Source organism: Priapulus caudatus, unplaced genomic scaffold (assembly GCF_000485595.1).
Source record: "Priapulus caudatus unplaced genomic scaffold, Priapulus_caudatus-5.0.1 Scaffold48, whole genome shotgun sequence".
In the NCBI taxonomy this organism is placed as follows: domain Eukaryota; kingdom Metazoa; phylum Priapulida; class Priapulimorpha; order Priapulimorphida; family Priapulidae; genus Priapulus; species Priapulus caudatus.
The window spans coordinates 360,438-376,437 of record NW_014577109.1 but is presented as its reverse complement, the minus strand read 5'-3'; the positions used below and the strand labels follow the sequence as shown (position 1 = coordinate 376,437).

General features: G+C 41.2%; 1 protein-coding gene across 1 annotated transcript in view; it reads left to right on the top strand.

Moving 5' to 3' along the window:
• LOC106820804 (G patch domain-containing protein 1-like) overlaps nt 1-14,594 on the top strand; it is an 18,992-nt gene extending 4,398 nt beyond the window's left edge. Inside the window, exons 6-20 of the mRNA XM_014825374.1 lie at nt 2,695-2,836; nt 3,102-3,287; nt 3,648-3,786; nt 4,235-4,462; nt 5,424-5,486; nt 6,697-6,921; nt 7,351-7,529; nt 8,219-8,346; nt 8,817-8,953; nt 10,141-10,229; nt 10,443-10,614; nt 11,668-12,003; nt 12,208-12,302; nt 13,407-13,546; nt 14,202-14,594. Coding sequence (XP_014680860.1) covers nt 2,695-2,836; nt 3,102-3,287; nt 3,648-3,786; nt 4,235-4,462; nt 5,424-5,486; nt 6,697-6,921; nt 7,351-7,529; nt 8,219-8,346; nt 8,817-8,953; nt 10,141-10,229; nt 10,443-10,614; nt 11,668-12,003; nt 12,208-12,302; nt 13,407-13,546; nt 14,202-14,241 — 2,299 coding nt within the window. The 3' untranslated portion in view covers nt 14,242-14,594. The remainder of the gene's footprint in view (nt 1-2,694; nt 2,837-3,101; nt 3,288-3,647; nt 3,787-4,234; nt 4,463-5,423; nt 5,487-6,696; nt 6,922-7,350; nt 7,530-8,218; nt 8,347-8,816; nt 8,954-10,140; nt 10,230-10,442; nt 10,615-11,667; nt 12,004-12,207; nt 12,303-13,406; nt 13,547-14,201) is intronic.
• The last annotated feature ends 1,406 nt before the right edge of the window (nt 14,595-16,000 follow it).

Sequence of the window (16,000 nt, the reverse complement as noted above, 5' to 3'; positions counted from 1 at the left end):
GTCTTCGGGGGGCGGGCCGAACCAGCGGGCGTGTTACAGGGACACGCGAAGAGGGGTCTGGTGGGGCTCTCCCAGCGAAATTTTTTGAAGTTAGCCGCTCAGATGGCGTTTCTGCAGCGAGCATGGGGGGTCGGCCCCTGGACCCCCCTGTACACGCCCCTGGAACTATGTAGACTCTGTACCGTGTGCGCGATAATTGCCTGACGCGGTTGGCGGTCCAGGGGGGATTCAGGTGGGGTAGATTCATGTGATTCATCAAGTGCGTACGGCAAAATATTTTGCGTAAATCTTGTGTACGCAATCTGGTTGCTTAGTTCGCGATTCATCAATCACACGCTATGTTAGTTAAATTTTCGTACGATCTTCGCGTACGCAAACGATGGGCTGTTTTAGGTGCGATTTATCAAGCTAAAATTTACGTAAACCTTTGCGTACAACTTTACACGAGCTGACGGGTGCCGATAAACCACTCGAAATTTTCGCAGGTGTTTCAGCATTCGAAGCATGCATTATTTATTGATGAAAACTTATAAAAATTACTACTCAACTAAAATAATAAATAATTACATACTACAACAGACAGGCGGCGCCTTTGTACGCTTTTTTTGTCATAGCTTGGCAATTCGTTTTTCGTTATAAGCGACGTTCTAGTTGACGCCTGTCGTGCACATTGCCCGTCGCGCACGTTGTACGTGACAGTGCACACAAGCACGACACTGTACATACGCACCCGCAACGTGCCCGTGTACTGCTACGCAATGTAGCACGTGTGAGTGCACATTCACGCACGACGTGCATACTGGCAGACACACGCACGCGCACGTAGTACGTGCACACCCACGCCACGCCCGCACAGCACGTTGTAGTCCACACGTCACGACTACGCACTAGCGTACGCTGGTCGCTGTTTCATCGAGATGATTGAACACAGATCATACAAACGAAAAAGAGACAACCTCTCAAATCCCCAGCACTACCTGTAAGGACAGACTAGAGCAATACTCGGTGTTACAGTACAAGAAAGAGACGGGGGGGTTTTTTTTTCAGGTTTTTCGGTTTTTCCTGTATGGCTATGGGTCGCGCAGCAAATTGTGCCATTGGTTTATAGCTAGGCACGCCGCTCAACAGCCGGGGCAGCTACGTGCGCGCAGTGGATTTACTACCAGGGATCATCAACTATGTTGGGCGTACGGCAGGTGCTACGCTGCTGTGATGAATTGACCTACGCTTTGCGTACGTAGCTTCGTAAGAAAGCTCATGTGCCTACGCAATACACTTCTCGGCGCGACGTGCGATGGAATCCGGCCCAGGGGCCCGTCTTTACTGCCCCACATGGCTAGCGCGTGGTGTCCGGGGAAGCTCTCAGCAGCTTTAGCTAATCAAAGGCCCTCAAATTTTGACAAAAAAAATTGTGACAGGGACCAAGGAGCAACAGTATCCAGGAGATGAAACACACGGGGAGCGCGGGGGCCCGGAACTCACCAACTTCGTCCGGTAACGTACTCTCGGTATGTTGCCCTGCGAAGTTTAAAATGGGCGCGCCCCCGTGGAACGGCGGAGGCAAGGCGGGTCAACCGCCGGGCGAGCAGACGCGCAGCGGGCCGGCAGGTCGGGCCCGCCGGGGTAGGATCAGGGGCTCTCGGCACACCTAACTCATACCATCGAATACCTGAGTTGTCGTCTCGTGGAGACTAATGTTCTGCTTGAAATGCCTCTGGACCAGGCTATGTTTCACGAAAATCGAGGGGTCTCCGGAACTAGCTCAGATGTTCGATTTAAAATTCAATGCTATGAACTGGACACGTTATAATAAGAGCGGGGGTCTCCGGATGGACTACTGTGGGTGGCGAACAGTGATTTGCTTTAAAATCTATGCTGTAGCACTTGAACAATAATTGTTGTATCTATGTAGAGCGTGATGAGAAAAACATTGACCTTGGTAGAAAGATGAACGCCCACGCACACGGCGCACCACCACACAGCACACACACACAACGCTGCGCGCCTGTGAGCATAAACACTAACTAAAAGTAGACAGAGCGGCACTCGCGGAGAGAGCCATTACCTGCCGCCAAGCGAATACGCCATACGCCTCACGAAGCACGACGAATAACCCACGATATACGCCACATCGCAGCGTACATGTATGCTCGCTCATGGCCGTCCCACTCAACGGCGGAGTCGCAGCCGGCTATTGGCTGGTGCATCAGTGGGGCGTACCGCTAAGCTGCGCGATCAGTAAGAAAATACCCTGGCGCCGCCCCTGTATGCATACCATGACTTTTCCCCTGACCATAAATAATTGTTAAAGTGTTTTTTCATCACAAATCCAATGCAAAATCTTGTTATAATATGAAAAGGATAATCTGCCTCATTAAATAATATATTACCATGGTATTAAGAGATGCACAAGAAATGTAATTGTACAAGTAATGATTTTATATTGTAGTGTTGTATGACTGATGTTTGTAAACTAGTTTATTTTTAATAATAAGTGGTATTTTTTCATGAAAAACCTAATGACTGTCACCACTTAACAGACTATCACACAAGAGAGAATGCTACATAAAATGCTGACATTTTTTCATCAATTTTTCTAAAAATCACAGACTTAGAGAGACGTGATTAGTGTGAGAGCATGGAAGTTTATTTCCCAATGTAATGTTTCAAAATGTTTCATGATGTTACCTGCAGGATGACGGTTGGAATGAGACTCCTGCAGACAATGGGATGGAGGCCTGGCCAGGGTGTTGGACCAAGAGTTTACCGAGGAAAGCTAGTAAAGCCGGATGAGAAAAAGGCTTATGGGTGTGAGAAACCACCTACAGATGATGTGGTATGGTATTGGGTGTTTGAATGTGATGACATGCAGTACCGGCCATCTGATTGATGATGGTTATTGAGCACAGCAGGTGTAATATCCTACAAGTTTCCTTTATAGATATTTATCGATATAGACTCATCAACAGTCGCTGTGATGTTTAATTGAGCATTTGTTAAGCATATGATGTAGTGTAATCTAGAACATTTACTAAAATGGTTAAAGTTGCATTTGATTGCCAATGCCTATCGATTAATGCATGTGTACATTGCTCTTTCAGGATGATGATGACTATCCGGAAGATAGGACCTTTGCTCCAGCAGATGTGGCTATGTTCATCTTTACAGGCAAAGACGACACACATGGCTTGGCCTACAGGGGACTTGATGCTTCAGCAATTGGTCATATCAATCTGTTTGAAACACCAGACATAGGTGGGATGGGTCAGCGGGCGATTCGAGGACAGGTATGCTTGACACCTGCCAGGCAATAACTGTAACTGTGTTACATGCAAGTGCACATGTCTTGTGATAGTCTGTGTGTTTGCACATACTAAATACACGTAATTTTTACACCATATATTATATTAACAAACCAATAATAGGGTGGGTTTGTGTGCAATATAGCATACATGGTTAGAATTCAGTTTTAATTTGATTGAAGTACATCTGCGCTTATGTATACCTTACTGCTCCTGTGCCTAAACTGCTAACCTGTAGCTAAACTGCAATAAAGCTACGCCTTAAAATTATTAACTGTGAGACTATTTAATGTTCGAAAATTAGTTCTGTGTTTGTTATTTATCTTTACATGATATGTTTTTTAGGCATTTGGTATTGGCATCTTGGAAGAGGAAGAGGAAGATGGAGACATTTATTCTGTAGATTCGATGGCAAACTATGACAAAGTACTTGGTGGTGAGACAACACAAGGCAGAGATAGGAGACGGGCATCCAGATGGCAAAGTTAGTTGTTCCGCTTATTATGTATATATTTGAAATAATCTGTTTAGTTTGCTCTTAGACATGTTTGTGCATTATTCCCATTAATTTGAGTATCACAACCTCATTTACACACCCTCGCTATAAGTGTCGATTCAGTAGTTAATCATGAAATGCCCTGAATAGGCCAGAAAATGTGTAACGAAGTTAAATACTTTTCAAAACTTCCCCCTTATAAAATTGTGGTGTGTGCATACATGTGAACCTACGTGACTGAATAACCACACAAGCTCGCGTAAGGCTTGTGTGTTGTTTTGGATTAAAAATGGAATTTGGTAGGTACATCTCAAGGGAGATTTGTTTGAGATTGTCACATTTTGTGTTGTGATGAGATTAGTCATGTGTTAGAGCATTGCTCGTTGATGGCGCCTAGTAGGTAGGTGGCGCGTAACAGGACGACAATTACTTTCAGAATCCCCTGCTGATGGGATTTCTGCAGAGAAGCTCATTGATGGCTTCAGTAGGTGTGCAATGTCATCCGGAGAGAAGAAGATGTTTCCGCCTCCTGCACTTCCTCGGGACTACACACCGTTCCACGTCTCCTCACGTCAGAGGCAGGCGTCGAAAGACGTGGCGGACAGGAGGAGAAAAACGACGTCCGCGGCAGAGAGAGGTGCCGCCTTGGGGGAGGCTGGGAGCGGTAAGTGGCAGCAGAATCGTGTCTGTAGTAGAGGATTGTAGCAGGTGAGCTCAGTTGTCATGAGCATTGATGATGTGTGCGCTTTGCACAGATTATGATCAGAGCTGATGTCCTAGTAATAAGGAGCTGCTACTGATTATGACATGTGTGTCCTTGGTTAAGGGGTTGGGTCGTTCACAATTATCAACATTTTCACAAGCGTACAAACCGTACGCTGGGGGGGGGAGAGGGTCAATGCTTGGCGTATGCTTTCAGCATTTCCGAAAAATGTCGATCCATTTCCCGCAGCCGGCATCGCGCGCATCCTCACGCCGCGACGTGCCGAGCCCCGGCCGGCCCGCGCCCCGCACGGGCCCGCTGAACGAACGAACCGAGCTAGCTAGCTAGCAGCCGAGTGCAGTGTAAACAACCGGCACGATGGCGGTTTTGCATGTAATTCATATAAATGTATCTCTTTGTAGAATAGTGTGAAAAAAAATCTACATTTTTCTTCGTACACTTTTAGGGGGGAAGGGGGGTCTCAAAAAAGTGTACGCTTTGTATGCTTGTGAAAATGTTGATAATTGTGAACGACCCCTAAATACATTAGATTTTCGTGTTGTGATCATTGCGAGTTGCATGACTTAGTAGTGTGTCAGTTACGTATATGATTCATGCTTGACATATTTAAGGGTCACTTGTTAGTATGGAATTAGGCTTGCATGTTTGCTTGCTTGTTTAGTGGTGTATGTGAAATAAATGTTGTCTCATGTTTACCTCTGGGAGAACGCATGTAGAAACCCAATAGAGAACCCAATGTTGGATACTTTATTTTAAGTGACTTTATTCATCAGTAATAGCCGAGTTTAAATGTGTATAATTTTTTGCATTAGTTTAGTGCTCTCCTGTGATGTAATTGTGGTGTGATACATATTATTAGTCATGAATGCACCCTGCTAAAGTTGTTATTATTTTGCTTCAGTTTTCGCACTGCTTTCAAAGCCTACAGCGAAAATTGGAGCAAGTGACAGAGCTGACGTAACAGGTATTATACAGGCTCTGAATATATTTGTAATTGCATGAAGCAGTGGTATGTTTTTATTCATATATAATTTTAAAAGTAGAAAAACCTGAAATCTATTTTTAGCTCACCTTGACATCATCAAGATGAGCTATTGCCATGGGGCGTCGTCCGTCGTACCTCCGTTCGTTCGTCCGTCCGTCCGTCCGTCCGTCCATCCGTCAACGATAACTTGAGAACCGTTTGACCCACATGTTTCAAATTGCATACAGTTGTTACTCTTATGGGAGAGATTTGAACGTCCTATTTTGGAGCACGCCAGTCGACCTACTTTCGAGTCACGCCCACTTTTTGGCAAAAATGAAAATGGCCATCTAGATTCATTCAATTTTGTTAAATTTTGGTATGTGAATGTGTAAGGCTACCCCAAAACAGTTGTTACTCCTGTGGAAGAGATGGCAGCGTCCTATTTTGGAGCACACCAGTCGACCTACTTTTGAGTCATTCCAAACTGCGTGTTTGCTGCCATTTTTTGGGGGGGTGTTTGCGATTTACGCATATATAATTATCAAGAGTATATAATGGAAGATATGCTATATAATGGGAGTTCTCCCATATATACTCTTGTTTTATATAATGTAGGTGGATAGTTGCTGAATTAAAAATGACTTGTTGGCACTCGCTCATTTGTGTACTTTTTTTGTGGTGAGCTATAGTGTCATTGACACTTTCATACTAGTTCAATACCGGTACAATAAGACCAGAATGTGAATAATACATCGTGTATATAAGCCATATCGGAAAGTCCCAGCCGCCATATTGAGATCAGATAAGAGGGGGTATAAGTTGCCTATATATAACATGGGTAGGATAGGACTAGTCTAGGTTTTTGATCTATGATTATCTTCACTAACATGGTACTTCAATTCACATGCAGGTGCGTTTCTGTTTACAGAAACATTTACAGATATGATTGTGGTCATTTGGGATATTTTGCAATGTTTGTGTTAATGCAAAAACTAAAAACGCATGCGTGTTTACATTAATCATACTTTCATAAGCGTGCCTCGGCCATTTTATACCCCCGTTTTCTATGAACTAAATAGCACAGGTGGACTTTCCGATATCACTTATTGCAATATATAATTAAGTTTTTATTTTAGCATTGATTTGCATTGGCTTGACTTTAACCCTAGTCTTAATAATTATATTTCAACGAAAACTTCCTTTCTAGGATCGAACAAGTTCAAATCCTCATTCTCACAGTTGACTGAAGCACCATCCACGTTGCCAGCGTCAAGTAGCGCAATGGCACTTCCATCAATCGTGGTGGGAAAAAAGCAAACTACTGCGGCCCTAACACAGAGCCCTGCTACTGGTTTCCAGCCATTTGCCAAGTTTCCAGAGAAACAGAAGAGATATGAGCTTTACCTGAAAGCGAAAAAGTCGGGAGTACAAGGTTCAACTTTGGTTTTAAGTTGTGCATTATTCACACAAAAAAGAGATATTTGTGATCAGTAATTTGTGGGTGCATATAGTGTGATAGCATTCATAGCATATAAAATACATCTTTAGCTGTGTATGTATGTGAGCATTATAATAATACCATTGATGAGAATAGCTAACATTATTTAAACAATTTGCTATGATTTAGGTGAGAGTTATAATCGGTTATTCAGCATGTTAATGGACATAGCAAAATGATATATTAATATTATATATATATCTATATATATATATATATCTATATATATATATATATCTATATATATATATATATCTATATATATATATAATCTTGATATATGTCCATGAACATGCTGGATTTCAATTAATGATGATAAATATGTATATATATAATATACATATGTATAATTGACGTTTGCAGATCCGTACAAGAGTCTACCAAGTGAAGGAATGACAGAGTGGGAGGCTGCAAGTGAACGTGAAGCATTTCACCGCACTGCTGCTCTGTACAGGCCACTTTCTGGAGTTATGGCATCCAGGTTCACGAGCGCAAAGTTTGACGATGATTCACCGAAAGAGGCTGTGAGCCTATCTGATGAGGTAGCGAGAGATGCAAATTGTTGGGTCAAAATTGTTTAAAAAATTGCCACTTTATGGTCTGTGCATTTGAAATTATTACATTGTTGCAGGGCTACTGCAGTGGTATACATGCAAGTATTTTTGGAGTTTACAGTATAATACTATTTGAGGTTTTAGTGTTGTTTTTAGTTAAGTTTGGTTTTATTTACAATATATAGCTAGGTTTATAGTTTAATATTAAGAATAAAAACTAGAAAAATAAATAAAGACAGTGTTTTAAAATTCTGGTACAATTCTTACAGATGATGCCATTGCTTGCGTGGTAAGCCCCAGTGAAAATAATTTTCATGTTTCAAACCGAATGTTTGTGATTTTGTATTATGTATCAATACGTACACATCTAAGCCATAGTTTATTGCTGGAGGAGTTGTTGTAGTCGTCACTCTAACCTCTCCACTTGTATTTCATAATGAGCTGCATTCCTGGTCGCCTTAATAATTTTGGGGAACAACTGCTGACATGACCTAGGTGACCCAGTTAAAAAATCGTTTAAACACTGCAAGACAATGCCTGATATTATGTGACATGTGCAGCATCGTATGGCACGGCGTAGCATACTTAAATGTACCGCTAACAATTTAGGCATCGTATGCTGTACGTTTCCAGAGCCTGTTAGCTCGATCTGAATACCTGACCTTGCTAACTTTCAGGCTAATAGGGCAGACCAGAAGGCGGCGGCTAATATGAAGATGTTTGGTCAGCTTACACGGACCATGCATGAGTGGCACCCAAACCACGTGCTGTGCAGACGCTTCAATATACCAAACCCCTACCCAGGGTATGCTGCTGCCTGCTCCACACAGAGCAAGTTGTGCATTCAATAAATAATTAGATAGTTTAATTAATAATTTCATAAATGAAAAACATTCGTAAATAATTTAATTTTAAATTTTAAATAAAAATATTATTTTTTAAAGGCCTGTCACATCAGAGTTATCCATCCCTGCCTCAAAGATAATAGGTATTAGACAGAGAGTGAATGCTGGTATGAGTTTCAGCTATTAATGTACATTCAATAAATATGTTCTGAGGAAGGAAGTTGTGAAATGGTAGAGACTTGGATAGTGTTAGTTTTACATACATTGGACAGTTTTGTTGTGTAATGATTATGCGGTTCTGAATTGTTCACAATGGTTCTAGTTATTATCACTGTATTTTACATTTCCCTATGTGTGACTTAATTTATGTTATTAGCTAAGTGTACTTAAGCAAATCATTTTCCTTCAGTAGTCATACACATTTTTTCAGGTCAGAAATGGTGGGACTGCGGTCAAAAAAGAGAGAGAAGTTTACACTTTCCAACTTCCTTGGTGTGCCGTCGACTAATGAACCTGAAACAGAGCCGGGTGAAGACGTGTCACATGTTAAAGCTTTGGAATATAATGGTAGGTAGTGTCGTGATAATCATTAAATAGTGGAGACTCATTATGTATGTTCCATCGAAGTAGTTCTAGGGAATTGTATTGATCAGTTTCATTTAACGTTTTTAGCTTGCCTTGACATCGTCAAGATGAGCTATTGCCATGGGGTGTTGTCTGTCCGTCAACATTTGGCTACGGTCAACGATAACTCAAGAACCGCTTGACTCAAATTTCATGTTTCAACGCATGTTTCAAATTGAATACAGTTGTTACTCCTATGGGAGAGGTTTGAACATCCTATTTTGGAGGACGCCAGTCGACCTACTTTCGAGCCACGTCCACTTTTTGGCAAAAATGGAAATGGATATAAGTCAGTTCAGGTTCAACGGATTTTGCTCATTTCTGGTATGTGAATGAATAAGGACTGGCCCCAAAATATATCACATGGGTTTTGATTTTTTTTTTTTTAATTATGCAAATTATGTAGATTTTAGCAATTTCACTATGCATTTCAGTGTCTGCTTACGGTCAACGATAACTGAAGAACCATTTGACCCAAATGTTTCAAATTGCATGCAGTTGTTACTCCTATGGGAGAGATTTGAACATCCTATTTTGGAGCACGCCAGTCGACCTACTTTCGAGCCACGCCCACTTTTTGGCAAAAATGAAAATGGCCTTCTAGATTCATTCGATTTTGTTAAATTTTGGTATATGAATGTGTAAGGCTAGCCACAAAACAGTTGTTACTCCTATGGGAGAGATGACAACGTCCTATTACATTTATTTCGTCTAACTGGTTAACAACTCTACAATCATACCTATATACGTGTAATATTGTGTTTTAGATTCTTCGTTACAGTAATTTGACTGGAATATTTTATTGTTTTTATTTGCGCGATATTCGAAAACCAAAATGGCGATCATTTAGGCATAGCGCCATCTCTCGTCAAGATTTCAGACTAGATTCCTATAGATGCATATATCATTATCAAGAGTATATAATGGGAGATATGCTATATAATGGGAGTTCTTCCATATATACTCTTGCTTTATATATCCCCCCTCCCTCTTCTATCACACCCAAGGTGAGCTATACAGTGTCATTGACACTTTCATTGTAAGTTGGAGCAGTTGACATGCGCTTGCACTTTCATAACAGCGAAGTAGTCATTTTATATTTATTTATGTTTGATGTTTTTAATGTATAGTAGGCGCAGGAGATGAGGGTGACGCAGTAGCGGATGTTCCTCTCACCCCCGCTGACCAAGCCACCGACAATGAACCCATTGAATACAAGGTTTGTATCTCTTGTCTAAAGATACAATAGCATGTTTAAGATCTTACTGTGGCTACAGTTCTTTTACTAAACGATATGAAATATCAGTAAACAAGGATGGAAGTAAAGTAGCTGGCTTCTTTATGCATCCTTTAGTATAATACTCCAGGATCAACAATGATGATGTGTAAATTTGGCATGGGGTTTGTATGAGTGAATGTATTTGTTGAGTAGGAGTACGACCCGAATGCAGACTCGAAGCCTTCTATGGACCTCTTCAAGGCTATCTTTGACGAGTCTGAGTCGAGCTCCAGCTCTGAAGATGAGAAAGAGGAAGTGCAGGAGGAGGTCAAAATACAGGACAATGTCAAAATACAGGATAATATATCTTCACCAGTGGTCGTAGGTAAGCACCTATATGTAATGCTCTTATAAAATATGTGAATAAGTCCTAGAATTTTGTCAGGGGGAAATCCTGAAGATTCAGAATAAGGACAGTTCATGTGTGCTACCAAGGGTACTTTAGTGAGCTCAGGAAAAGGGGAGGGGTATACTTAGCAATTGAACCACATGACGTACTTATGGTATCCAACAGCATGCCGCTGCAATGGTTTTGAAATTTAATTGCACTGTTATGTATTCTGATGGTATTGCAGGGTTGATTGTCATGCCTCTTCTACACTTAATTCCACGTATTGCTGAGATTATTGCCTATGCATATGCATAACCACTATTTATTGTGCTACTTGGGATAACGCAAAATACAACGGGCATATGCGAGAAAGCTCCCTCCGTGTCATAATGGAGGCGTGACTCTTCCGAATCCCATATTACATTACCACCTTCTTGCATGTAGTGTGCATCTGTTTCGACAAGCCAGCGAGTAACCGTCTGTATACCAGAGTACACCATGCTCAGCAGCATTCTTAGTCTCCGGCATACAGCCAAACCTGTATTTAAGGGCCACTCGAGGAAGATGCCGAGAATGAACGTTATAGGCAGGTATCCGTTCTATAGAAGTGGTTTCGCTGTATAACTGCTACTCAAGGGAAATGCCAAACGCAGCTTTTATAGTCAGGTGTCGACACGTGTAAATTTAACAGAAGTGACCACCAACTAACACGGGTTTGACTGTATGGTCAGCTACTGGAAACAGCTAGAACTAAAAATGGACATATACCTGAAAAAGCACTGCATGACAGAAGGATACGAAAAATAAGCAAATCTAAATTACAATTGATACATAACTACAAATTGACTTGGCCAGTACAAGGTTGGTGGGTGATGTCTAAAAGAGGAAAACCTGGCCTTTCACGGAAAATGATGGCATAATAGTTTGTACAGATTGATTTATTTCAAAATGGTAATGGAAAAACGAACTAGATCCATGAGAGTTAATCTGCCTATTGCAACCAGATGCCACAGTGTAAACATATCTCCAATTCTATACTGCTTGCAGCCGTAATAGAAGAGGAGCCCTCAGAGAACGTGTCCAGTACAGATGCAGCACTGAATACTCTCGGGAAGGATGCTAGTTGCCTGCCTGAATCGGGTCGCAACGGAAACTGCGAGGAAAACCAGAGCCCCGTCGACTCGCACTCGCATCTGGTAACTGATGCTGCTAACCAGAGTAGTGAGGCTACTGATGTCTATGGGCCTGCATTGCCACCAGGTTTTACCCCCACGGACCGTCGCAGGCCAACATTCACGCCACCACAGGATCGTGCGATGCCGCAGACACCGGTGCTGCCCCCACTGCCTGAGTACCGACCACCTGTGACCCCTCGTACACCAGGTATCGCCATCGTCTAGCATGAGTGATCGCGAAGTAGTGCTAAACTGTGAAGCGTTGTTGTTTTACAGCTATTAACGTTGATGAAGTTGTTAATACATGTTAGTGTTGGCGTTGGTGTTGGCATTGGCATTGGTGTTGGCGCTGGTTGTCAGTTTTGGTGTGTTTTGAGTTTGTTTGATGTTATGATCGATTGTGTTCATATAGGTTCCTCTAACTCCAAAGGACGGGAACATCGGTCTAAGGAACGCAAGTCTCATCACAAACACAAACACAAGCACTCAAGCAAGCACAAGAAAAAGGTGACTGCATAATTGGCCAACATTTACGCTCATTAGCTTTAACTTCATCCTCCAACTCATCTGTCCTTTAAATTTTTCATTGGCAAATAATTTATAAAATTGTCTTTTGTATCACTTCATCACATGGTGTATATTGTACTAATAAATGGGTTATACCAGTGGTTCTCAAACCTTTGGCCCATGAACTCGGCCCTAATGCCCCCTACTTTACCATATATACACCTGCCCCCCCTCTTAGTGCCCCTTACCAGCAGGTAATCCCCCCCCCCTGGTGGGGGGTACTGCCTACATTAGGAAATACTGTGCTATACTAATATTATAAGTAGTTGCTACTGATTGTAAGCAATGTATATGTATCCTGTGATAAGCAGCAACACATTAGCTGTAATAGGAAGCACAGTAGTTATGATAGTGAACTACTTATATATGACTATGATAATATGCATAATACTGTGATGCGAAATACTATACGTAATATGCACACGATAACTAAAACCTTCCTAAGCCTGTAAACGTATTGTCACTTGTGTTCGTGTATCATGTTTTGATTGGGAGTTGCACTTTGCAGAAGGCAATAACTTTTTTTCCATAACGTACAGTGATGGATTTAGAAAATCGTCTGCTAGGCAACGAGCCAACCATACACACATTTAGCTAGGGGAATTTACGACTTTCGTTTTGTAATATTATATCTCCAAGCTTGGTGCTGCAGGGTAGAGAGTGCAGAGATAGAGAAATTGTAATTTTTTATCACTGGTTGATAGCTTCACGGTGTATGTGGGTGAATTCTGTATCACGCCTTGTATTGTATAATGCAAGATAGACTTTAATGTCTAAAGCTTTATGTTTATAAGCAGCATCACATCAGTTTATAACCCACTAAGTTAACTTAATGAGCACAAATGTGAGTCATTGGCAATTAAAATTAATTGCATATATAGCATGCAAATATTTTCAAGACCATGAATTCTTTTCATTTTTAACCCACCCAGAATGATGCGAAGCATGCAGCTGTACTAAAATATCAGCTATATACATGATGAGAGAACGGTATTACACTTCAATATGCAAGCCCTTGACTGTGTAAACATGTCTTCATCACAGAAATCGACCAGTGAAAAGCGCAAGAAGCATCGGCGTAAGCGTGGATCTAAGAGAGATGCGTCTGGGAGCAGTGGCAGTGAAGCGGATGAGAGCAGTGACCAGGAGGATGAACCAGTGCCTTATAAAGAGATTCTCCGACGGTGCTGATCACTTAAACCTAATATATTTTCTCACATTTAGAGGCATTCTGGTATAGGGGAACTGTAACATGCACTGCCACAATCACTACCCCTACATCCGCTTCTACCACTACCCCTATTACTACCCTTACCACTATGACTACGGCTACCACTATCATTACTGCTACCCTACCCCTACCACTACAACTGTACTATTAAAAGTTGGATGAAATCTATCAATCTTGGGTAAAATGAAATGTTGGATGAATGTGTTAAAGAGGTGGAGTAGTAACAGTTCAACTTGTAGACAGTATATATGCATATCAGGGAAAAAAAAACTTTTCACAGGAGTTCTTTTTCAAGTCTGTGGAAAAAATAGCTCTCGTGTAAATTTTTACGGGAGCTATTTTGAGCCTCACGGGAGCGATTTCGGAAGTTTGAAGAGCGAATCGCTCATCGCTCCCATCTATTTTTTACCCTGATGCATTATACAAAGATGATTCTGTTCAGTCGTAAATGGGTGATCACACAGTTGAAGTTATAGCTTTTAAACTGCCTAGGAGTAGGTATTGTCTGTAATAACTGACCCCCCCCCCACCCGATATACTGATTCTAGATGTAAGCAGCCATTTCCTATTTAGTATTCGTGTTAATATGTGTTTGTAATTTCTTTCAGAGTAAAAGCTGTTGCACACAACAGTATCGGTGACCACTGATGACGTATAGCCTGATTGGGTCTACGTGATCATTGTTACCTTCCAGGCCGTATTACATGGAAAAAATGGTTTCATAGAGAAAAAATCTAATGGATGCAATAGTGTAAAATGTTGTTAAATTACTACAATACTATGATACTATATATTTGTGGACAACTTCCACATTGCAATGGTGTCTATGCATAACTGCAGTGTTATCACATCATGTAGACAGACCCTTTCGGTAATTATTGTTTCACATGATGAGTGTGATTTGTATAGTAGCTAGCAGCATTTGAATCAGTAAGAGTGTAAATATGTTACTATTCGGAAGGTAAGATATTGGGTGAAGTAAAACCTTTTTAATTAACTGATCATGTCTATTATTATATTATAGTAAATACAAACAACAAACAAAGCAACAACAATCACGCAAGCCATGATATCAGATACATATATAGTAGTTTATTGTCGTATAGCGCAAAGCAAACTACATGGGCTTACATGGCGCTCTCTGAATTTAATAAATTCTAAATCGAGACTTAAAAACGTGGTATAATTCATATACCAAAATAAAACGGCACATTACAAAATGAAGCATATTTATAATATTGGTTTCAACCATGATCTAATAAGCAGGATCATTACAGGGACGTGCAAAAGCCTTGATCTCGTGCATGAACAACAACACAGGAGGCAATGGGTACAGGAGGATCTTCATCTGGGGTATAGGGGGCGCTCGGCACTGTTTCACAGAGCCACGGTTGCAGCCAATTAAGGCGCCCAATCCCGTTAGTGATCGCTCATTGAGGTAATCATTTTGACTGTTCTTGTACAGCCATCACACAGTCATCAACATCGTCATCATATAGGAGAATAAACATACTACAGTGTAGAATAATATTAGCGAATTACTGACGATGAAACGGGAATAACGCGTTGCAGGAACGGTGCGACGCGAGAGACAGTTCCCGAATCTCGCATGGATTCAGGTAACAGGAGAAATCCACCCGTCAAATAGGCACGCACTGTAAACTTCTAGCTGGAACGAAGGCAACCGAGAGTAAATTCTAAACACTAGAGGAAACAGGGAACTGTTACTTCCAAAGCACAATTTACAACATACAGTAGTGCACGGGAGCCATGAAAAATCCCAGCTCAAGTCTACAAAATGCACCCTGCCGTAAGAAACTCATGAGGTTGCTTTAATTGTGAGGTTCCGGCATTTGCCATGAGGTGGAGCTAAGAGCAGGCTTCTTCAAAACATATATGTATATGCATACATATACCTACTCATATATATGTACATATACATATATATATATATATATATATATCATATAATATCTCCTGTGTTGTTTATTTGCTTACAGCAGTATAAGTCTACACAATATAATTATAACAATTTCCACAGAGTTCACCTGACCGGGCCAGTAAAAGTAATCTTTTGTCGTCATCAATATCAATCCTTATTGTAATTACGTAGTTTAAAGTATCACTATATACATAAAATGTGGAGAAATGCAACACGTTCTCGTCACAAAGCATGTAAATGCCTCCAAATCAGGCCAGTCATCAAAAATACACACATCAATCTGCCAATGGGGCGAGCTCACCACTGCACGCTCCTCACTCGTTATCATTCCTCATTGATCGCTACAATCCTGAACTGCAAATGAATAGTCTATGCGCTTACAACATGCGAGTCACTGATACAAAAACGAGATATAATAATCAAGCAACAGAAGCGAATACTACACAAACGCATAATCATAACAAT